A 23,312-nucleotide genomic window follows, 5' to 3' on the forward strand; every position below is an offset into this window, starting at 1 on the left:
GGGCCCCGCAGAGGCCGGAGCGTGGCCACAGGTCCCGATCTGTGCGGGTTAGCAGGCACCGCCCCCCACGTGATGCGGCCCCCCCGGGATGTGGTACCCGGGATGCCGCGCCCGGGATGTGGTACCCGGGATGCAATGCCCAGGATGCGGCGTCCGGGATGTGACACTGAGATTTGGCACCCAGGATGTGGCAGTGAGCTGTGGCACCTGAACGCAGTTCCCAAGATGTGGCCCCGCGTGCTAGGTCGCAGCTCACCTGGGTCCCACCGTCCTTCAGGCTTGGCGCTCCCAGCGCGCTCCTCGTCCCACGGCAGGTTCCACAGGGCATCCTCACCACACCTCCCCTGGGCCTGCACGGCTGTAACACCGCCCCCCACACACCACACACACCCTCCCGAGACCCTCGGCTGCTCCTCGGGAGCCGTCAGTCTGTGGGCAGAGGCGCCCTGCTGCAGCCGCGGGCCGGGGCGGAGCTCTGTCCTCTGGGACTCAGACGTGAACAGAGTGTCCCCACATTTTTGGGACGCCCTGGCCTGGGATCGGGAACTGACAATTTTATCTTCTTGTTAGTTTTTGGTTGGGGCCACAGCCAGCAGTGCTCGGGGCTCTGTGCTCGGGGATCACTCCTTCCTGTGCTCGGGGGAACCACAGGGTCTGCTGGGATCATTGGGGTCAGCCAGGCAAATGCCTGACCTGCTAGACTGTCACGCTGCACCCCCAAACTTACCTGGCCCACCACCCCCCTTTCGGGAAAGAAGCCTCTAATGCTCCCAGATCCCCGTTTCTCTTCGTTGTTTTCTGGGCCACCCCCAGCCTCAGGGCTTGCTCCTGCCTCAGTGCTCAGGGGTCACTCCTGGTGTCTCCAGGGGAGCCATGATCCCGGGGATGGAACCCCGAGGGGCCGAGTGCAAGGCCAACCCCTACTCGCCGCACCCTGGAGTCCACATACAGAGTGTTCCCTACTGGCTCCAGAGGCAACCACTGCCCGGGCCGGTGGTTCCAGAGCCCTTGGGAGCGCGACCACGTCCGCTTTGGGAAACACGGAGAACATATTGGCCGAGAAGCTCAGGAGAGGTGGGCAGCCTGGCTGGAGGAAGGGGCCGGGGTGGGGGTCTGCGTGCCCCCCAGTGGCCAGGAGCAACCTCCGCCCGGAACCTCGTCCCGATTCTTGGCCTTGCCGAGGGCGGCTGGACTGGGCCCGCTGGACCCGCATCAAGGTGCCTGTGCCCTGCAGACACGGCAGGCCTGGGCTGCTGCGGAATGTTCTGGAATGTCCTAGAAAGGAGATGAGGTCGGAGGGTCTGAGGTGTCCTTTCGAGGTCACTGCCGTGGCCTGGGAGCTCGGCCTTCACAAGGGACCCCGACTACACCGGGGGAGCGGGAACACCTCTCCGGGGAGTACAGAGAAGCACAGAATAGGGCAGCCCTGGGCCTCAGCCCACAGAACCCGGACCACCAAGCGGGGGGCGGGGGCGGGAGAGGAGCCAGGGGTGACACCCAAGGGGGGCACTTTGGGGGGTGGGAGCAGTAACTGAGCTGGGGGAGGGAGGGAGGGAGGGGGAAGGAAGGCGAGGGAGGAAAGAGAAGTGAGCGGCCCTTGCTACTTCCTTTCCCTGAGTCTGCCCGCAGCGGTCAGCAGGCTGGTGTCCCCTCTCTGATGCCGCTGCTGTCCTGCAGGGCGGCTGTCCCGGCCCCCTCCCGTCAGCAGCTGAGTCTCTGCAAGGTCAGCCCGAGGCCGCTCCTGGCTCTGGCCTGCGCTTCCGAGCTTAGCCCTGATGTGGGCCGGGGTGTGTGTGTGTGTGTGAATGTACATATTTGTGTGAGTGGGGAGTGGAATTATATGTGTGTGGGTGTGGATGTGAGTGTGGGGGAGATTGTTGAGTGGGGGGGGCATGTGTGAGATAGCATGTGGGGCAGTGAGAGTGTTTGTGTCTGTGTGGGAGTGTGTGTCTGTGCTGTGTGTCTGCGTGTCTGTGTAGGAGTGTGTTTGTGTGTCTGTGTTTGTGCGTGTGTGTCTGTGTAGGAGTGTGTGTTTGTGCGTGTGTGTCTGCGTGTGTCTGTGCGTGTGTGTCTGTACATGTGTGTGTCTGTGTAGGAGTGTGTGTGTATGTGCCCGCACTGTCCTCTTCCTCCTCCTCCGAGTACTCTCCTGGGGGGCGGGATGGAAAGTGGGCCCCTGTGCCCCCCAGGGCCAGGCAGAAAGGGCTTCAGCTGTCCAGGAGTCGGGACTGTGTGTGCCCCAGGCCCACCCAGGCAGACGCACTCAGGCTCCAGGGGGCCGGGTCGTGGGCATGCCCGGCCACTAGGGCCCCTGGTGACCCCCAGGTAGGGCCTCCGGATCAGGCTCGTCTTCTCCCACCCGTAGCCTGCGGCTCCCTCAGCAGTGCCCAGCGCAGACTCCGGGCTGCCCTCCGACTCGGGGCCCCTCTCGGGGCGGGAGCCCCCAGCGCCGTGACCCTCCCCCTAGAATCCACGCATCTCCCGAAAAAAATACTCAGGTTTAATTTCCACAAAGCCCGAGAGGCATCTGCGGGGTGAGCTGGCCGCTTGCTGGAACAGGACTCGCGTCTCTGTGCTCGTCCCAAACACTGTTCTGCGACACCCGAGTCAAACCCGGAGCCTTCCCCTGCCCTTCACCCTCCGCCCCTGCGATGGGGACAGTGGCAGCCCCTGGTCTATGGCGGGGCCAAGTGGCAGGGCCTCTGTGCCCTGCCATCGGGGGGCTGGGGGGAGGGCCCCTCCCCTACCTTCAGGGTCTCCAGCCCCCTGGACGGCTGTCAGCGCCGTAGCTCCCCTTGCCCGCCCCGGGTGGGATTCCGGGCCGAGGGGGCTGTGCCGGGGGCGGGGGCGCCCGTCAGACCACCAGGTAGACCATCCTCCTCCCGCTGATGTTCCGCGTCTTCAGCCCCAGGTACTGGCGGCCCCTCCTCAGCGGCTGCCCGTACACCATGCCCACCAGGCACTCGGGCTCCGGCTCGGGTGGGGGCTCCGGCTGGCACAGCACGAAGGCCAGCGCGGCCCGGAGCTTCCGGCACAGGTAGGTCACGGCCTCCGCCTCGTCCGACGGCTCCTCGTACACGGGCTGCCTCATCCCCGCGTAGGCCGACAGCAGGACGGCCCGGAGGAGGCTGATGAGCACGGAGATCACCACCAGCAGGAAGGAGGCGAGGAAGAGCAGGCCCAGGGCCCGCTCGCCGAGGAACTCCGTGTCCCGGAAGGCCGAGACGCAGTACGAGAGGATGGTCTGCACCGCGGCCGCCGGGCTGCTGTAGTGCCACTCGTGCTGGCCGAACACCAGGTAGCCCAAGACCACGTAGGCGAAGAAGCACACGGCCACCATCAGGGCCACGTGGCCGATGGCTGGCGCGGCCGCCTGCACAGCCCCCTGAGCCAGGCGCACGTCGTAGAAGGCGCGGGTGTACCGGAGGCTCTTCAGGACGCTCAGGAAGATCAGGAGGCCCAGGATGACCCTCATGGCGTGGTCCAGCTGAGCCACGGCGTGGAAGGGCAGGAAGGCCGCCGGGCGGGACACGCAGGCGTGGGTCAGGCGCGTAGCCAGGACGTGCTTCCACACGAAGAGCACGATGCCCACGGCGAAGAGGCCCTTGAGGGCCAGGTTGAGCCAGTTGTAGACGCTCCTCACGTAGGCGGCCCCCTCCTGCCCCACAGCGTACGCCTCGTCCAGCACGTAGGCCGCGAAGAAGAGGAGGAGGGCCGAGTACAGGCAGACCTCCGCCGCCGACTCCCGGCCCAGGCCGGCCAGCGCGAAGGCGTGCAGGGCCAGGCTGGCGCTCACCGCGCCCTCCTGCGAGACCTCGAACAGCACGGACAGGCTGCAGAGGAGCCCGGCGTCTGGGCTGAGGGTGGTCAGCTCCAGGATCACGGCCCATGTGTGCGCGTCCAGCCAGCGGCCCTGCTGCAGGGCCGCGAGCCGCAGCGTGGAGTTGAAATGCTGCTCCTCGGGGTAGAAGTAGAAGACGTAGCCACCAGACCCGTAGGCGTCCAGGGCCCCGAAGGACGTGTAGGCCGTCCGCGCCTCCGGAGGCTTGTAGAGGAACCCTTCGGCTTTCTTGCCGTAGGCCTCGCCCCAGGCTCTCGAGTAGTTCCTGGTGTCCTCGCGGTCGACCCCGTACTCGGGGTGGCAGCGGATCCGCCCCCGGCTCTGGCTGGGGCCCAGTTTCTGGGCGGGCGGGCAGGGCTTCTCGCCGGGCTCGGCCCGCACCTGCCTCACCTGCGGGAGGCCCAGGATCTTGGAGGAGCTCTCGGGGAGGAAGGTGGGCTGCTGGGCGTTGTGGAAGAGGGGCACAGGCACGCGGCCCAGCCACTGGTAGACGTCGTGCAGCCGGGTGACGCCGCCCAGGCCCATCGAGAAGCGGTCGAGGAGGAAGCGATTGTGCTCGAAGGTCTCGGCGTGGTCAAGCGCGGCCGCCAGGGCCAGCAGCAGGCCCAGGAAGAGGACGTGCGTGAGCACGGAGCCCAGGAAGAGCAGCGCCCGCCTGCGCACCCGCTGTTTCCTCCGGAAGATGCGGACCTCGTCCTCGGTGAGGGGCTGGTACATGCGGGAGCGGCGGAGGGCGGCGATGTCCCGGTGCAGGGCCTCGGTCTCCTCGGGGCTCAGGCCGCGGGGCCGCAGGTGGATCTGCGTGTACTGGTAGCTGCTGGTCCAGGAGAGGTTCTTGGCGTACTTGGGCTGGTTGGCCCGGTAGCCCGAGATGAGGATGATCTTCAGGGGCTGCACCAGGAGCACGGACTGGCAGAAGGAGCAGAAGGAGGCCAGGAGCCACTCGATGGACTTCTCGTAGCCATACGTCAGCCCGTAGAAGATGACGAAGGCCGAGGAGACGCTGCAGACGACGAACACCAGGACCCAGGCGACGAAGACGCACCACCAGGGCAGGACGAGCCGGAGCTTCTTTCTGGAGGGTCCCGGCTTCGGGGGCACAGACCCGAGGGCGAGCGGGGGCTTCTCCTGGTGGGACCCGGGGTCCGGATGCGCAAATTCCGTGCTCCGGTGGCGCTGGGGCATGTCCCGGACGCTGGGGGTGCTGGCACCTGTGTGGGTCTGGGAGGCGCTCCGCGACACAGGCGCGTCCCGGTGGGGCTGGGCGGGGCTCCGAGACATGGGCGTGTCCCGGTGGGGCTGGGCGGGGCTCCGCGCCTCGGGCACCTGGAACAGCAGGCGGCCCCTCCTGGACTTGGCCCCGCCCGGCTTGCCCTGGGCCTGCTTCTTCCGCAGCGCCTTCCTCTGAGCCTTGTCCGCCTCCTCGGTGTACCAGGCCGCCAGGCGCTCCTCCCAGTGCCCCCCGTCCTGGGCCGGCGCGGGGGCCGCCGGGGGGGCCACGTCCTCGAGCTCGGCCTGCGGCCGCCTCTGCGAATACGTGAACAAGGCGGCGATGACCAGCTGCACCGGGAGGGTGATGAGGCAGCTCTGCAAGCCGACGACCACCGTCTCCACGTACTTGAGGGTCACCGGGCCCTCGTCGTCCTCGGGCTCGAGCGAGAAGAACATGATGTTGGTGAGCAGGGACGCGAGCAGCATGGCCAGGCAGCAGGACAGCCGCTGCAGCCGGTTGAAGCCGTCGCCCACCATGCCGGAGAAGACGGAGAACCAGGCGTGGTCGGCGCCCAGGCTGTGGACGCAGTCGATGAAGAAGTAGTCGCCCCGGTGCAGGCTGCGGTCGGCGGGCACGGGGTAGAAGGTCTCGTCCAGGGAGGTGTCCACCGAGAGCCACTTCCGGCACATGAACAGCCAGATGCGCCGGCCGAACAGGCTCTCGACCTTGACCCTGCTCAGGTACCAGCCGGGCGCCCGGCCCTCGTTGTTCTGCCACACGCGGAGGGACTGCAGGTCGCCCAGGTCTGCCCGCGTGGTCAGCAGGAAGGTGTTGACGCTGCCCCGGTAGAGCGCCCGGACCTGCGGGTGGCTCAGGCAGTGCACGTCGCTGGCCGCCTCCGAGCCCCGCAGCTGGACGAAGACGTCCGCCCGGGTGCCCGCGCCCCAGCGGCTGCCCGTGAAGACGGTGAGCAGGTAGCAGAAGTTGTCGTAGGGGTCGTTGTCGGGGAGCACGATCACATGGTCCCGCAGGAACTGGTCCGTCTCGTCGCGGTGCAGGGCCCAGAAGGCGAAGGCCACGTAGAGGACCATGATGAGCACGACGGTCACGAGGGTCACGGGGTTCTGCGGGATGGTCTTGATGACCTCCAGCCGGAGGTCCACGTAGTTGGGGGCCACCAGCACCCGGGAGCTCAGGAAGTGGGTCTTGAGCTGCTCGCCCGTGTCCCTGAGGAAGCCGAGCTGCCGCCGGGCGCGGCCCGCGTGCGCCGCGCAGACGCAGTGAACCCGCGCCCACGTGGTGTGCGGCCCCAGCGCGCACGTGTGCTCCCGCCACTCCCCGTAGTCGCCCGCCATGTCCAGGCACTGCAGGCGGAGCACCGAGACGTTGACGAGCCGGCTGGTGGGGCTGGTGACGAAGCGCGGCGCCCGCAGCACCACGGCCAGCCAGGCCGGCGCCTCCTGGCTCCTCTCGGCCACCAGCTGCAGCAACGACGGGGACAGGCAGAGTACGTGGACCGACGTCACCGCGCAGGCCGGGTCGAAGTGGTCGCTCTGGTTGGCCACCGGGGGGCCGTCGGGGGGCACGAGGAAGGTGGCCACCAGAGCGGCCTCGGAGACCGTGCGGCCGGCGTACAGCGACGCGGTGAACAGCACCGTGACTTCCGTCAGGATGTACACCAGCACCTCCTGGGCCGTGCTGCCCAGCTCGAAGCTGAAGGCACCCGAGGTGACCCGCCCCGGCTCCCCGGTCTCCTCCGACTGGTCCTCGGGCCCCACGGTGAGGGGGAAGAGGCCGTCGCTCAGGTTTGTCCGCAGCAGGAAAGTGTCCGTCACATCGGGGACGACGTCCACCGTGTCCCCATTCTGGCCCGTCCCCGTCACGCGGAAGCCGGCCACCCGGACCGCGCTCAGCGCCGGCTCCGCGAGCCAGGGGAAGGGGTCGGCGGCAAACATGCAGAACATGACGGAGACAGGGGAGCTCTCGGGCAGGCCCTCCACGCCCGCCCCGTGCAGCGTGGGCTGGAAGCAGGCCGGGCCGGCCGGGCCCTCCTCGCAGATGACGCTGACGTTCCACTTGTGCGTCTTCCTGACGTAGATGTTGACGCTGGTGCTCCTCAGGGCGGTGGTCTCGTTGCCCGGCACCTTCCCGGCCAGGACGGTGGTCACGAGGTCCTGCAGCACGTACAGCGGCTCCTCGGCCACCTCGTGGAGGCTGGTCTGGTGCAGGAGGTTGGACAGGGTGGTGAGGACGCCCGTGCACATGGCCTCCACCTGCTCCGTGTCGAAGTGCTCGGCCCCCCGGTGCTTCTGCAGGGCCTCGTTCGCCTGCCAGATCCTCGCCAGGGCCTTGACCTGCAGGGCCCGGGGCAGGTCCTCGGCCACCTCGGTCAGCTTGGTGACCAGCATGAGCACCTGGCTGATCTGCTCCACCGTGTCCAGGGGCAGCAGGGCGGCCTTGGAGACCAGCAGCTCGTACAGCCTCTCCCGCGCGTCCTGCTGTCCCCGCCCTGGCCGCACGTCCTTGAGCATGGCCGCCGCCAGGTAGAAGAGGTAGCCCGCCACCTCCACGTGCTGGTCGCTCACCAGGGCCACGGCGCTCAGGACGGGCGCCGTGGTCAGGTCGTCCAGCTGCTGCAGCAGCTCCGCCGATGAGAGGGAGGTGGTGGGCGCGTGCACCCTGGCCCAGAAGGCCACCTGGGAGAAGGCCCCGCGGGCGTCGGACACCTGCGCGTACAGCCTCAGGGCGTCGCGGTCGGCGGGGTCCCCCGGGGGCAGGAAGGGCGTGGCCACGCTCGACGCGTTGCCCAGGTACAGGGTGGCGCCCAGCGTGTTCTCCCCCAGCGAGCTGATGGTGCCGAACCCGCGCAGGTCGGAGACCAGGATCCTGTAGGTCAGCGGGGCGTCCTTGTCCCTGAAGCCCAGACACTGGATGACAAAGTGGGTGAGCAGCGAGGTGCCTTCCGCCGGCCGCACGTGGCACTCCCCGGCCTGCGGGGGCTGGTTCACGGCGAAGGCGTGCGCCAGGCGCACGTCCCGGCCCCCCCACGTCGCCAGGTGCACCCGCGCCCGGTAGCCCGCCTCCGGGAGGCCCTGCAGCGCGAAGGCCTTCAGGGACACGCAGGCCCCCGCCCGCCCGGTGGTGGTGTGCGCCTCCCAGTCGAACAGGAGCTCCTCCCCGGCGTCCGACTCCAGGGACCACGTGTACTCGTCGCGGGGGGCACACTGGGTGCAGTTGGCGCACAGGGAGAAGGCCTCCGAGACCATGAGCACTGGGCCGCAGTTTTCCAGGCACTTGATGTCCGTGGGCGGCGGGGGGCCGGGCTCCACCTGGACCGTTTTTTCAGCGGACGCCATCCGGCTTGCCTTCCGGGTGACCATTTTGAAAAAGTACGTGCGGCCGCCTCGGAGGGTCCTGGGCGGGAGCGCCAGGACCGAGCCCTGGGGGCCCGGCCACAGCAGAGATGCCTGCTCCGGGAGACAGAGGTGGTCCCTCCCTGTGAGCTGCGGGGGTCCCTGGAGGGGGGCGGCGTCGGTGCTGCAGTACCACGAGAACTGCATGCCGTCGAAAGGGTTCTTGTCCGCGTCGGGGTCCGAGGAGGCCGAGCCATTCAGGACCAGCGGGTCGGCGAAGCTCATGGTCAGGTTCCGGGGCCCCTCGAGGACAGCCTGCAGGGGGCTTCTGGTGAAGGTGATGTAGAAGCGGTCCGAGGCCTTCGCCAACTCCCCGCGGGCGCCGAGGAGGCTGAGGGAGAAGTTGAAGACGTACAGGCCGGGAGCTAGGAAGTTGCTGGGGATGTGCAGGATCCACTGCTCCTTGCCGGTCACCAGGTTGAGCTTCAGGGACCTGCGCCAGTGGTGGGGGTCGCCCATGGACCGCAGGGCCAGCACCTGCCACCTCCCCAGTCTGCTCTGCGCCTGCACACAGTCCACGCGCACGTTCCCGTCCAGGGTCGCGTTCAGCTTACGGTTCAGAACCAGCGGGGACGGGCCCCGGTTCGACGTGATCCGCAGGTTCTGGACCGTGCACGGCCGAAAGCGTTGGCGGGCGGCCGGGCGCGCACGCGAGGACGCACGGGCCGGGGGCGCGCGCGAGGGCGCACGGGCTGGGTGCGCGCGCGGGCCGGGGACGCGGGCACCCACCGGGCGGCGCGGCGCGGCCCCCTCGGCCTCCAGGGGGACGCGGGCCGGGGGTCCGGGCGGCGGGTCGCGGCGTGGCGGGGGCGTGGGCGGGAGGCCCAGGCCAAGGCCCAGCCCCAGGAGCAGCAGCGCGGGTCCAGGCCGCATGGCGCCGTCCAGCCGGGAGGACGCGGGTAGCCAACTGCCGTCCGCGGGGTCATGGGGTCACGGGGCTCGGGGCGTTGGTCAGGGGGCTGGGGTCACGGGGCCCGGCGGCAAGAGGGTCCGACCGCAGGGGAGAGGGCATTGGAGCCAGGGGAGCTGGGGGCGGAGGGGGGCGAGTGGGAGTCGTGGGGGGCGCTGGGACCCTGGGACGGAGCTAGGTGGGGCTCAGCCGGGATGTCCAGGGGCACTGACCACCAGGCAGGCCCGGAGGGGAGCTGGGAGCAGAGCCCCGCCCACCCCAAGCCCACGTGGGGCGCACAGCCGGGGTCGTTGCCCTCACCCCATCTCACACCCCCCAGGTGGCAGGAGCCCCCTGCAGTGAGACCGTGAGTGATGGGGCGCCCCAACGGCTGTAGTCATGACACTAAAGAGTATTTCTGCGGCTGACTCACGTCCCTGGGCCTTTGGAAGTGCCAGTGAGGCGGGCACAGGGGGCAGGGCCGGGCGCCTGCAGCAGGTTGAGGGACCCTTCAACCCTTTCCTGGGTCTGCCCCATCTGATGCTCCCTGCAGACGCAGTGTCCTTCTCTCAGGCCGGCGGGATCTGTCTCCTTTCCTGTCCCGACCTACCCGCTTCGTGGGCTCTGTGTCTCTGAGCTTATTTTATCCTTCACTTATTACAAAGTGTCAAGGGCAGGGGGCCAGAGTGATAGCACAGCGGGGATGGAGTTTGCCTTGCACGCAGTCAACCTGGGTTCAATTCCCAGCGTCCCATCTGGTCCCCCGAGCACCATCAGGGGTGATTCCTGAGTGCAGAGCCAGGAGTGACCCCTGAGCATCGCCGGGTGTGACCCAAAAAGTAAAAAAAAAAAAAAAAGATGCCGAGGGTAGTAAACTTTATCTTAAGTTTTGTTTTGTTTGTGCCCCACACGACAGTGCTGGGGGTCCTGGGGGGGGTGCAGGGGGCCACCCCCAGTGGTGTTTGGGGCTTGAGGTACTTGGCTGTATGCGGTGCCAGGAGTGGAGATGAACTCAGTCCTCTGGGCCCTCTCCCTGGCGGTGACCCCGCCCCTCCCATTGAAGTATTTAGACCATCAGCCTTTAATGCAGTTACCACCACTTCATCATTGATGCGGCTGGCCTGGGGCCTGCCTCGGTTATTGGATTTTTATTACCCCCTCTGGTCATGTCATCCCGAAGACTGCTGCTCATCTGGCGTTAGTCATGCGGCTCTTTCTTCTCGGCACCTACCTGGGCCAGCCCTCTAACAGGGCACCGGTGATGCGTACCAGGCTTCTGTTTGGGGGTGGGGGACATCAAAAGCAAGGCCTGGAAGGTGCAGGGGCCCTCGGCCCGGCAAAGCGCAAGCCCTGTGGGGGTGCCGGATGCCATCCCTGGTGCGACAGAAATGAAAGATAAAAGTGAGAATGTGTGGGGCTGGAGCGGCAGCACAGCGGGGAGGGTGTCTGCCTTGCACACAGCCAACCCCGGTTCGGTTCCCGGCATCCCATAGGGTCCCCCGAGCAGCGCCAGGGGTGATTCCTGAGTGCAGAGCCAGGAGTGACCCCTGAGCATCACCGGGTGTGACCCAAAAAGCAAAAAAAAAAAAAAAACAAAAAAAAAACCTCGAGAATGCTAGGTGGCCGGTCATGTGAGTCCACGCGTGGGCAATGAGATGGGGGAAAGGGGACGGTTTGTATCACCTTCAGGCGTGGTGCTGCCACCAAGCCTGTCATCCGCAAACACGTCCATTTCCCCGGGAGGAAACTGGCCACCAGCAAGCCCGGCCCCGGGTCCCGGCCCCTGACACCTGTGGCTTCGCTCGTCTCACACGTCACAAAAGTGGAACCGTCCCGACGTGTGACTTTCCCACTTGGCATGACCCAGAGGCCCGCGTGCTCATGCTCGGCAGCCTCGTACCCAGATCCTGCCTGCCTAATTGATGGGTTCTAATTGATGGGCACTGGGGGGGACCCTGCTTTAGGGAGGGGGCGAGGAGGCTGCTTATGAGCATCTGTCTGTGTGCAGGTAGCCGGGATGCCTGTGTTGGGTCTTCGAGTCTATTCCTAGAGGGCAGTGGCGGGTGGGGGAAGCTGGCGCTTTTGGAGGCACCATCTGTTTCCGCGTCAGCCAGCCAGCCGTGGGGTCTGACATCCCCTGGACGTTGCTTCTGCGAGCGGCTCACTTTCCTGCCGGGCTGCCGCGGCACCCCCTTGTGGCCGTGACTGGCATGGCCGCTGCAGACTCCCAGAGGCAGGAGAGGCGTGGGTGGGTGCAGGCGACCCCAGCAGTGGGATAAAAGTTCCTGCCCGGCACCCGGGCAGCAGGAAGGCTGCGGCCGGAGCCGGAGGGATTCCTGGAGGGAAAATCCCACGTGGGTGACGCTCCCTCCTTGAGACTTTCTAACTCACAAGGTGACTCTGGGTTTTATTCTCGCGTGCAGCTCGCGTGCAGCTCAGACGCCCCCACCTCAGTTTCAGGCTCCTTCCGTCCACTCTTGCTGCTGTCTCTGGGACCCATCTGGTCTCAGGTGGGCAGGCAGGAGGGTGACCACTGCGCGGCCTGACCTGTCCTTGCAATATTCATCCCTTTCCACCCTTTCTTGCACTTTCTTTGTTTAGCCCTACCTGTTATTTCTCTCACTCCCAAGTATTTATTTGCAGATCTACCAAGAAATATATCCACTCACATCCTTTGCTTCTTTTTAAAATTGAGATTTTTGGGACTGGAGCAATAGTACGGCTGGTAAGGCACCTGCTTTGCATGTGGCAGACCTGGGTTTGATTCCTGGCATCCCATAGAGTCCCCTGAGCACCTCCAGGATAGTGCAGAGCCAGGAGTAATTGCCAAGTGTGGCCCCAAATCCAAATAAATAACAAAAAGGGTTTTTTTTTTGTTCCTGTGGCCTTGTTTTGGGTGAGCCTTTACATATGCCTCCACTAAACGTATTCCAGACACGAGTGTCAAATACTTATGCAAGAACCACGAACAAGGTAAGAAACCATTTCCAAATGCACCATCACGAGACTTACCCCCCTGAGAGTTTTATGGTCTAATCTCTTACATAAGAGAGCAAGCCAATATTTTAATGCAAGGTTTGTGTGACAATGCCAAAATCCCCGATGTGAAAACAGCCACTTTTAAGGAAGTGCAGAATTTGATCCTGACCCTAACACTTGCTTTGGGCATCAGGTGTGTGTTAAGGCAGGTGGGGGGTGTGGGGGGAGGGGGGATTGGGTTGCACCCAGCTTTGCCCCGGGGTTTACTCCTGGCTCTGCTCAGGGATCACTCCTGGCGGTGCTCAGGGGACCACAGGGGGTGCCCAGATCATAGCCGGGTGGACATCATGCGCGACCGCCTCCTGACCCCTGCAGTCTCTCTCCTGCCTCAGTGGGGGGGTGGGGCTGGGAAGTTTAAATCTCAGCGCAGAGAAGCTAGAGGCTGTGGGTGCTGGCCGCGGGAGGAGAAGCAGGAGGTGTCGGGAATGCTCCCTGCACTCGGGGAGCCCGGCCCGGGTCTCGGGGAGGCCGCGCGCGTGACTCGGCAGGGCCGGCGGGTGTGTCCGCGGCCGGCCAGTGAGCGGGCTGGGAAGCTCGGCCGCCCCGCTCCGCCCCCTCGGCTGGAAGCCCCGCCCCGGGAAAACCAAGCCCCCGCTTTAGAGCCACGCCCCCCCTCCGCCTCAAAGCCGCGCCGCTCGAAGCCACGCCCACTCCGCCGTAAAGCCGCGTTGCTCCGCCTTGGAGCCACGCCCCCTTCGCCGTAAAGCCGCGCCCCTCCGCCCCAAGCCACGCCTCCCGGAAGACCGCGGCGCTGCGCAGAACCACGACCTCCGGACCCCGCGTCGTTGGAACCATGGCCGTGACTGCGCCCCTGCGCGACTGCCAGGTAGGCGGAGGCCGGCCCGGGCCCGAGACCACCCCCCCACGGTCCGTTGCCCCCGCGTGCACCCCCGCGCGACCCCCAGGCGGCTGTCAGCGCGCTGCAGAGTAGCTTCAGGGCCAGACAGCAGGTGTGACCGTCCCCAAAGTGGGTTCCCGACCTCACCCAGGGGAGACCTGGGGACTGCGTGCCCTGAGCCCGCCTGCAAGTCTGGGGGTGCTTGCCTGCCCCCCACAAGGCCAACTGGTCCAGACAACCTGCACCGCACGCAGCTGGGCATCCCTTCCCGTGCCTGTGTGTGTGTGTGTGTGTGTGTGTGTGTGTGTGTATGTGTGTGTGTGGAGGGCTGCATGCCACAGCCCTGACCGCCCCGTTGCTGCATGCAGGCGTGGAAGGACGCCGGCCTGCCCCTCTCCACCACCAGCAATGAGGCCTGCAAGCTGTTCGACGCCACGCTGACCCAGGTACCGCTCTGGACGGAGCCCACCCCCCAGCCTCCGGGCACCGCGGGCCATAGCTTAGGTTGGGGGAGGTTTCACAGGTCGCAGCCGGTGACGGTGGCGTCTGTTCCTGCCCTGGCACCTCCCTTCTCGAATGCCGTGTGGTGGCAGTGGCTTGGCACTCAGCCCGGGGGCCTGTGCAGGACTGGGTGTGTGGGCTGTCCACTTCGGGCTTGGGGGTCCCCGGGGCTAGCCTGGGAGTAGACGGCTCCACCGTGGGGCTGCCACCCACCCTGCGGCGTCCCCGCATCTCTGACCCGGCTCTTGGTTCCGGAGGCCTCTGAGGTGAAGTCCAGCGGTTCTGCCGGGTTGGGGCTCAGAGCGGTGCTGACTGGCTCGGCGTCACTGCAGGGGCACTCTGGCCGTGAGCAGCAGGCACGGAATCTTCTAGAGCTGCAGAGCTTGGCCTCGTGCCCCTGAGCCCCTCGTCTGTCTGTGCTCTCCGCTGGCCACGCTGCTCCGCCCCCCGCGTGGTGGCCCACCGGCCCTGGGTTCTGTGTCTGCACTGGGGACTCCGGCTCCCCGAGGCCCGGGGCGGGGCCTGCACAGCTTCTGGGGGGTGGGGGCAGCGCCTGGGACCAAGTGCTTCTCGGTGTGAGGACTGAGGGGAGGGCGCAGAAGTAACCCACGCAGTCAAGCAGGCGATAGGACACTTGCAGGCTCTGTGCCCGTGGCCTGTGTGCATGAATGTGTGCGTGCCTGCATGTGTGCATGCCCATACCTGCATACCTGTGTGTACCTGCATACCTGTGTGCCTGTGTACCTGCATATCTCTCTTCATGTGTACCTGCATACCTACGTGCAGATGTGCATGCGTACCCACATACCTGTGTACACGTGTACCTGCATACCTGTGCACGTGTACCTGCATACCCGTATGCATGTGTACATGCATACCTATATGCGTGTGTACCTGCATACCTGTGTGCATGTGTACCTGCACATTTGTGGCATGCATGTATGCCTGCACACCTGTGTGCATGTGTGCCTGCATACCTGTGTGCATGTGTATTTGCATACCTGTCTGTGTGTGTACCTATATATCTCTCTTCATGTGTACCTGCATACCTGTCTACATGTACCCGCATACCTGCATGCTTGTGTACCTGCGTGTGTGTGTGTGCCCATGTGCACGTGCGTGTACCTGCGTGTTCCTCCTGCATGCCCAGGGTGGCCCCTGCAGGTGGTGGCACTGGCCGCGGGTCCCCAGTGAGGGCTGCCCTCCTGACTGTGCGACGTTCCTGGGCTTGGGCCTGGCCGTACACTGCGGTGTCCACCAGGCCCACACTGGGCAGTGGCTGGGGCCACACGGTGCTGGGGACGAGGGCCAGGGCCCCCGGCTACCGCAGCTCTCAGTGGCAGGACGGCCCCGAGACCAGGGAGCGTTGCCCCCACTGGCACTTCTCTGGAGACCGCGCCTTGCTTGCTGGTTTCTGAGCCACCGCTGCAGGCTGAGGCCTTCCCGGGTGACCGAAGTGACCCAGGTGGGGGCGGAGGGGAACGAGGCTGTCGCCCTTTTCCATTCCAGTACGTGAAATGGACCAACGACAAGAGTCTCGGCGGCATCGAGGGCTGCCTGTCGGGGCTCAAGGCCGCGGACCCCAACTTCGGTGAGTGGCGCCTCCCGGGTCCAGGGGGCCCCATTCAAGCCCTTCCCACCTCCGCCCCCGGCCTGGCACTCGGGGTTTCCCTGAGAGGAGGTGCCCACAGGCCAAAGCCGGCGGCCAAGGCGGGCTGGCGAGGTGGGCGGCTTTAGGGCCCCAGGGAGACTGAGGGGGAAGGGCGAGGCCGCCAGGACTGCCCCTGGGGGTCCACCCGGCACTCAGGAGCAGTGCTCACTGCAGGTCCAGACTCCGATCGGCTCCTTGGTTGGGCCAGTGGCTTCACTCCAGTGGCCGGTGGACGCCTGCCCACACCAGGCCTGGGGGCAAGTCCAGAACGCCCTCCCCGGTCCCCGAGCCCCCGAACTCAGCACACCAGAGGCAGGAGCATGGCCCCGAGCTCGGGGATTAGCCCCCGAGGCAGCTCCCGGGTGACCCCGAGTTGTAGGGACACTCCGAGCTGGTCCACGGCGGCCCCATCCCCCTGGCAAAGGGCAGGGGCTGAAGGCGGGAGCTCTGGGGGACAGGGTGGTCCGAGGGTGGGACCAGACTGAGCCCCCCGCCTCCCGCACCCCCCGCAGCCATGGGCCACGCCATCGCCACGGGGCTCGTGCTGATTGGCACGGGCAGCTCCGTGCGGCTGGACAGAGAGCTGGCACTGGCCGTGCAGGCCATGGTGGACACAGCACGGGGCCAGGCGCTGACACCGCGGGAGCGACTGCACGTGTCTGCCGTGGAGAGCTTCGCCAAGGGGTGAGCGGCCACTGTGCCAGGGTCCCGCTTAGCGTCCCGGCCATGGCCCGGGCGTGCTCACTGAGGCGGTTGTGCTTACGCAATTAGAACCAGATGAGAGCGGCCTAGCGACAGCACAGCGGGCCGGGGGGCGCCTGGGTCTGACCCCCAGCACCCCCGAAGGATATCCCTAGCATCCCCAGGGTCCCCCGAGCTCAGAGCCAGGGGGAAGCACTGCTGGGTCTGGCCCCCAAACAAAGCAAAATCCAAAAAGCCAAAAGCAGGGCAAAGCAGAAAGAACCTTCCAGAACGTTCTCAGTGAGAGAAGCCACTCCTGGATCAGGCCCCACCAGGCTGCGCTCCCCCGAGCTTCCGGGCCTGCCGCTGCCCCCCCCCTGCTCAGCGCAGGGACCTGAGCTGGGGTCTGTGGGCGACGTGACCCCCGCATGCGCCGGCATCCCTGCGGTGACTTGTCTGACCTGTTTGGTTGTCCTGGAATCGGACACCGTTAACCTGCTCCGTTCCGACGTGTCGCCGAGCGTGTGCACCCGCCTTCCAGGAACTTTCCGGAAGCGTGTGAGCGCTGGGAGCAGATTCTCCGGGACCACCCCACGGACATGCTGGCGCTGAAGTTCTCCCACGATGCCTACTTCTACCTGGGCCAGCAGCAGCAGATGCGCGACTCGGTGGCCCGCGTGTACCCCTTCTGGACGGCCGACATACCCCTGAGCAGGTGGGCACCCGGACCGGGTCTCCCGGCTCCCCAGACCCACTTCCTTCGCAGCCCGAGCCCGGAACTGTCCTCGGGGTCTGCTCCGACACTCAGTCACCAAGAGGGCCCGAGCCTGGCCCTGTGCCCGCCTCAGCATGGGAGGCCGGAAAGGCCGGCCAGTGTGGCTACTGCCCCCCCTTCCCACCTCCTGTCCTCCGCCCTCTCTGGAGTGTGTGTGTCTGTGTGTGCATCTGTGTGTACCTGTGCATGTGCATCTGGGTGCATCTGTGTGTACATCTGTGTGCACATCTGTGTGTACCTGTGCATGTATGTCTGAGTGCGTCTACGTATACCTCTGTGTGTGTATGTGCACCTGTATGTACCTTTGTGTGTCTGGGTGCATCTGTCTATATCTCTGTGTGTGTATCTGTATGTGCATCTGTGTGTACCTGTGTGTGTCTGGATACGTCTGTATATACCTGTGTGTATGTGTCTGTGTCTGTGTCTACCTATGTGTGTGTATATCTGTGCATCTATGTATAATACCTGTGTGTGTGTCTGGGTATGTCTATATATGCCTCTGTATGGGTATGTATGTGTATATGTCTGTGTGTGCATCTATTGTATACCTGTGTGTATGTGTCTGGGTGCGTCTGGATATACCTCTGTGTGTGTGTGTGCGTGCGTCTCTGTATACCTGTGTGTAATGTGTCTGGGTGCATGTGTGTATACCTGTGTGTTCATGTCTGGATGTGTCTGTGTATACCTGTGTGTGCTACATACTTCCATGTATCTGTGTCTCTGTATGTGCATCTCTGTATACCTGTGTGTGTGTCTGTGCACCTGTGTATACTTGTGTGCATATCTGTGTGCGCGTGTGTGTCTCTGTGTGTGTGCATCCATGACCCGGCAGCCCCTGTGTCGTGATGGGACCCAGACTCCGGCCCTGGGGGCCTCAGCACTTGCCCTCGGGGCTCTTCCCTCCCGGGGCGCTCTGCTGACCGGAACCCGCGCGGGGCTCACATGTCCCCTTGCCTCCCAGCTACGTGAAAGGCATCTACTCCTTCGGGCTGATGGAGACCAACCTGTACGACCAGGCGGAGAAGCTCGCCAAGGAGGTCAGTGCCGGGGCGGTGGCCTCGGGGCCCTGTTTGCAGCTACGGCCAGTGCAGACCAAGGCTGCCTCCGGGGTGGGGCCCCGGCCCGCATCCACTCCTGGTCCCCGAGGCAGCCAGGGAACGGGGCCACTCACCCCCTCTGAAGGGGACAGAGGCGTCCGGGTGAGGGGGGTGGGCTATGCCAGGTTCCACCCGTGTCTGGAGAAGCCCCCACACGTCCGTGAACCTGGCTGGCCCGGTGCAGAGACGGGAGTGACCAGTGTCCTGGGCTCAGCACATGTGCCGGGGCCGAGGCCAAGGGGGACCTGGGGGCGGGCGTGTCCCTGGCCGGTCACTCGGCGTCCTGCAGCGAGTGCCACGGACGTGGGGGAGGGACAGGCCGCCCGGCCCCTGCTGGCCCCCCTGACTGCGGCCCCCCGCCCCCAGGCGCTGACTCTGAACCCCACAGACGCCTGGTCAGTGCACACGGTAGCCCACATCCACGAGATGAGAGCCGAGGTCCAGGCCGGCCTGGGCTTCATGCAGCGCTCGGAGCCACACTGGAAGGTTCGGCCCCAGAGCCGTGGGGACCCACGGGGGAAGCAGGGGGCCACCACCATGGCCGCGGCGTTGTCCACGGGCCACCTGGTCTCTCCCCGCAGGACTCGGACATGCTCGCCTGCCACAACTACTGGCACTGGGCCTTGTACCTGATTGAGGAGGTGATGGCCCTTTCCCTGCCTGGGCCCGGGGTGGGGATCCTGTCCGCTCCTGGGGCGTGGGGCTCGGACCCAGGCCTCCCACCTGGGGGAAGCCGTGTCGGCCTCGGTGCCCGTGTGTCCATGCCGCATCTCAGAGGCACAGTGGGCATGGGGGGGGGGCGTCCAGCTGTCCCTAGCCGGGCGCCCTGTGGCAGTGAGGGGTCCAGCTGCCCAGCACGACCTTGCCCCGGCGGGGTGGGGCTGCGGGGGTCACTGGGCCCTCTAGGGGGCTCAGAAGGCCACTCAGGTGTCCCCGGGAGCATGTGGGGGCCGAGGCCCAGGGGCCCGGGCTCAGGCACAGGGAGAGGAGACGCCCAGACCCGCGTCCCCCTCACCTTCTCTGTCCCCCACCCCCGCTTTGCAGGGCGAGTATGAGGCGGCGCTGAGCATTTACGACACCCATGTGAGTGTTCGCTGGTGGCTGCGGTCTGTGGGGCTGACCGCTCGGCGGCCGGGGAGGGGCTCAGCTGTGCCCAGAGATGGCCTGTCTCCCGCTGCCGGGGCCCCAGTGCGTCTCTCCGTGGCCAGAGTGTGGCCCTGGGGACTCCGGGTGTGACGGGGCACAGAACGGGCCACTTGACCCCTGTGCCCGGGCCGGTGTCCTCCCCGGGCGGCTCCGTGTCGCCAGGGTGCTTCGGGCCAGCACCAGGCCTGTCCCCGGAGGCTCCCTCTACTGGGGGGCGGGGGGGGGCAGGGGGCTACTTCCTGTTTCCCCCCAGCCAGGCCCCCCTCGCCCCCCGCCAGCTGGCGGACCCTCAGCCCCCTCTTGTCCCCAGATCCTCCCCAGCCTGCAGGGCAGCGGGGCCATGCTGGACGTCGTGGACAGCTGCTCCATGCTGTACCGGCTGCAGATGGAAGGTGGGCCCGGGCCCGTACCCCTGCCCACGGCGAGCAGCCCCGCCCCATCCTGCCCTCCCTGCCCGCTCCCCCGCTGCCCTTCCCACACCTGGCGCCAGGCCTGCCGGGCACAGGGTGTGGGGGTTTCCCCGACATTCCCACCCCCGCTGCCTCCAGGCCTGCTGGCACTGGGCTCCGGCCACCTGCCCCCTGGCCGGGAGCCACCCCTGCTTCTGGGACAAGAGGCAGAGGGTTTCTCAAGCTCCGGGAGTTGGGCCTGCGCAGTGCTGGAGGGTCCCCCCGGCCGGGCCACACCTGCCCCCACTCGAGACCCCAGGCCTGAGCCTGCGTGGTGAGAAGTTTCCAGAGGGTCTTGGAGACTTCCTAGAACCAGGAGCTGAGGGGGGAGAGAGACGGGGCTGGGGGTACAAGCAGAGCACCTGCAGGGGATGGAGGGTCCGGGAAGGAGGCCGAGGGCACGGGAAGGGGGACACGGGAAGGGGCAGGCATGACTGGTTAGCGGGAGCCTGGGGCTGGACAGGGTGGGGAGGCCTCCCTCCACCTCCTCTCTCCCACCGCCGCCTCCCTACCTCCCCTCCTCCTCCCTCCCTCCTTCCCTCTTCCCTCCTTCCTCCTCCATTCCTTCCCTCCTCCCTCCTTCCCTCCTTTCTCCTTCCCTGTGCCCCTAAGAGGAGGGTCAGAGTATGGCCTGGGTGGGCTGGAGCCTCAGGAAACACATTGGGGGGCAGAGTCAGGGGTGCGGACTGGGGCACGGGGGGCGTCTCCCCGAGCGCTGCTGGAGGGCCTCTCCTGGGGCTCCTGAGGAGTGACCCTCTGGACCGTGCTGGCGGGTGTGGGGGCCGGACGCCCCGCAGACTCTTTGCTTTGTGCTCGGGCCCCAATGCGCCCTGCCCTGTGTTCTCAGGGGTATCGGTGGGCGAGCGGTGGCAGGACGTCCTGCCCGTGACCCAGAAACACACCCGTGACCACGTCCTGCTGTTCAATGACGCGCACTTCCTGATGGCCTCGCTGGGCGCGGGGGACGCGGGGACCACGCAGGAGCTGCTGGCCACGCTGCGGGAGGCCAGCAAGTATGTGGGATGGGGGCGTGGGGGGCCCGCTGGAGGGCGCCCAGGGCCGCCCCTACTGTGCGCTTCCCCGCGGGGGTCCCCTCCAGGTGGCCCCTGTGGATGCGCTCGGGGAGGGGCAGGGAGGGCAGAGGGGACCCGAACGGGCCGAGAGACCAGTGTCCCCGGCTGCTGAGGGCGCCTCTTGGCCGGCAGGTCCCCGGGGGAGAACTGTCAGCTGCGCCTGGCCCGTGACGTGGGCCTGCCCCTGTGCCAGGCCCTGGTGGAGGCCCATAGCGGCCACCCGGACCGCGTTCTGGAGCTGCTGCTGCCCATCCGCTACCGCATCGTGGAGATCGGGGGCAGCAATGCCCAGGTGAGCTCCGCCTGCGGGGCCGGCGGGGCGGGGCCTGCTTTCACCCCGCCCACACTCCCTGACCGCCCAATCCCCTTCAGGAGAGGCTGGTCTAGCTAGCCCCGCCTACCGCCTTATCTGTGCTTCGCCCACACCGCCCAATCCCCTTCAGGAGAGGCTGTTTCACCCCGCCCACCGACTGTGCCCCGCCCACATGCCCTGACCGCCCAATCCCCTTCAGGAGAGGCTGGTCTCACCCCGCCCACCACCTGCTTGTGCCCCGCCTGCACATCCGCACCGCCCAATCCCCTTTAGAAGAGGCTGGTCTCACCCTGCCCACCACCTGCCTGTGTCCTGCCTATGCAGCCTGACCGCCCAATCCCCTTCAGGAGAGGCTGGTCTCACCCCGCCCTCCACCTGCCTGTGCCCCGCCCATACCTCCCACACTGCCCAATCCCCTTTTGGAGACCCTGCTCTCACCCCGCCCACCACCTCCCGCCCCGTCCAATCCCCTTTCAGAGAGACGTCTTCAATCAGCTGCTGATTCATGCGGCCCTAAACTGCAGGGAGGGTGCCCACCGGAACGTGGCCCGGTGAGTCCAGGATGCCCTTGTTAGCATCCTGGTTAGAGTGTTATCACCCTTGTTAGATTCAGGTGGGACTCACAGCTGGATGTCCCACGGCTGCCGAGTGGCCAGGGCTGGGGACCGGCCCCGCCGAGTGGCCGTGGAGCAGAGGGTACAGGGCGTGGGGGGATGTGCCTCTGGCCCTTGGGGGTGGGGTGGGCACCCCCACAAGAAGGCCTCGTCGTTACCAGCTGCCCCGGGACCCCCCACCTCGCGCCCCAGGCCAGCGGGCGTTCCCAGCGCGGGCCTCTGTCTCCGCAGGAGTCTGCTCTTGGAGCGGGACGCCCTGAAGCCCAACTCGCCCCTGACCGAGCGGCTCCTGCGCAGGGCTTCGGCCGTCCACCTCCTGCAGTGATCCACCCCCGAGTGACGCTCCCTGGCTGCTGCTGCATTTTCCCAGGGGGCCCCGCTCCCCCACATAGTCAAGCTTGGAAGGCTGGGCTGGCGGTGGGGTGGGTCCAGTTGGGGGTGTCTTGCACCCTGTTCATCACCCAGATGCCCCCGTGAGCCTCTCTGGCGGGTCTTCCTTACCGTAGTGCAGGTCTGTAGACGCGGGGACAATAGTGCCTTATCCTGGGTCACGCGGTCCCTCTGTCCTTGCTAGGGCAGGGACCCCCCAACCCTGCTGTGCCTCAGTCCCCAGAAGCTGCCCTCGCCTCGTGGGGTGGCCCTTGTGCCTTGTGGAGGCTTTGGGGGCCGTCGGGGCTGGTTCCTGCCTCTGAGCCTTGCCGTGGAGAGGGGCGTGGATGCAGTTTCCTCTGTGGGCCCAGGACTGAGTCCGGGTGCTCTGTGACCTCTGTCCTGCAGCTTTGATGGTCTGTGGGTGTGGCTGGGACGCTGCGTCCTGTCCACCCTAGTCGGGCCCCTAGGTGGTGGGAGAGCTGAGCATGAAAATCAAGGAGGGGGGCGCAGATCCCTGGAAATAAAATCTGACGGTTCATTGGTGCCTTTGCAGTCTCGTGTCGCTGGGCCTGGCCTGGGTCCCGGGAGAGCAGCTCGGGTGGGGACAGGGAACTCAGCGCGGGATGAGGGGTGAGGGGGCCGGGGACCCGGGATCAGCACCCACCACCCGAGCCCCTCCTCCAGGGCTCCTCGCGCCCAGCAATACATAGCTTGGCCAGAAGCAGGACCTTGACGCCGCACCTGAGCCCCAGAGGAGACCCCCGGCTGGGCCCGGGTCCGGGTCCGGCCCAGCCAGCAGCAAATGCGGGGAGTAAATGAAGCTCCCATGGGGAGGCCCCGGTTAGCGGCCCGGACGGGTGGGCACGGGGGGGGGGCTGCTGGGATCCTCACCCCAGCGCACGGGGGTGTCGTGCCCGGCTCCCGCCCTCGGTCAGAGCAGGGACAGTGACCCCCTCCGGTGGCCGGCCCTGCCCTTCCGGAGCTCCAGGCCTGGGCAGATCCGGGGCCAGCGCAGGGGCCCCGGCAGCGCTGGGCAGTGTGGACCAGGACCCGCCGCCCCCCAGCCGGCCCCACTGAGTCCCGCCGCCTCTGGAAAGGGTGTTGGAGGGGGCGGCCCGCTGCGGGCGGCCGACTGGCCCCTTCCCCTTCCCCAGGGCTGCCCCGGGCAGGGGAAACTGCGGCTTCATCCCCCGCCCCGTGGGCTCCCGGGCCAGCCTCAGCCTCTGCTCTGGCCTTCGCGGCAGCTGAAGTTCCCGGCGGCATTCTGCACGTGCCCGCGCGGCGCGGGGACACGGGACACGCGGGTGGGGGACCCGCCCGCGGGCCCGGGCGACGCTCGGAGGCGGTGAGCAGGCGTGCCGGGCGCTCGGACTACAACTCCCGGCATGCCGCGCGTGCCGCGACCTC

The 23,312-nt window shown here is 66.7% G+C and overlaps 2 protein-coding genes across 3 annotated transcripts; one reads left to right on the forward strand and one right to left on the reverse strand.

The window, feature by feature from the left end:
- Nucleotides 1–2,854: 2,854 nt before the first annotated feature.
- PKDREJ (polycystin family receptor for egg jelly) lies at nt 2,855–9,340 on the reverse strand. The gene is made up of 2 exons (XM_055143631.1): nt 5,108–9,340; nt 2,855–5,017 (listed from the first exon to the last, which is right to left on the reverse strand). The coding sequence occupies exons 1-2, from the start codon at nt 9,338–9,340 to the stop codon at nt 2,855–2,857; spliced, it is 6,396 nt and encodes a 2,131-aa protein (XP_054999606.1).
- Nucleotides 9,341–13,110: 3,770 nt separating this feature from the next.
- Nucleotides 13,111–22,443, forward strand: TTC38 (tetratricopeptide repeat domain 38). Of its 2 annotated transcripts, XM_004610574.2 has the most exons (14): nt 13,111–13,221; nt 13,602–13,679; nt 15,244–15,325; nt 15,898–16,069; nt 16,608–16,781; nt 17,803–17,878; nt 18,305–18,424; nt 18,520–18,579; nt 18,983–19,021; nt 19,395–19,476; nt 20,381–20,546; nt 20,739–20,898; nt 21,397–21,470; nt 21,765–22,443. In XM_004610574.2, exons 1-14 carry the CDS (start codon nt 13,189–13,191, stop codon nt 21,856–21,858), a joined length of 1,410 nt encoding a protein of 469 aa, XP_004610631.1. In that variant the 5' UTR covers nt 13,111–13,188; the 3' UTR covers nt 21,859–22,443. The 2 variants fall into 2 exon arrangements, with proteins under 2 accessions (XP_004610631.1, XP_054998088.1); XM_055142113.1 differs by lacking the exon at nt 13,602–13,679 and having other exon boundaries at nt 13,139–13,221.
- Nucleotides 22,444–23,312: the final 869 nt, after the last annotated feature.

Source organism: Sorex araneus, chromosome 6, assembly GCF_027595985.1.
Source record: "Sorex araneus isolate mSorAra2 chromosome 6, mSorAra2.pri, whole genome shotgun sequence".
NCBI classification, from domain to species: Eukaryota; Metazoa; Chordata; class Mammalia; order Eulipotyphla; family Soricidae; genus Sorex; species Sorex araneus.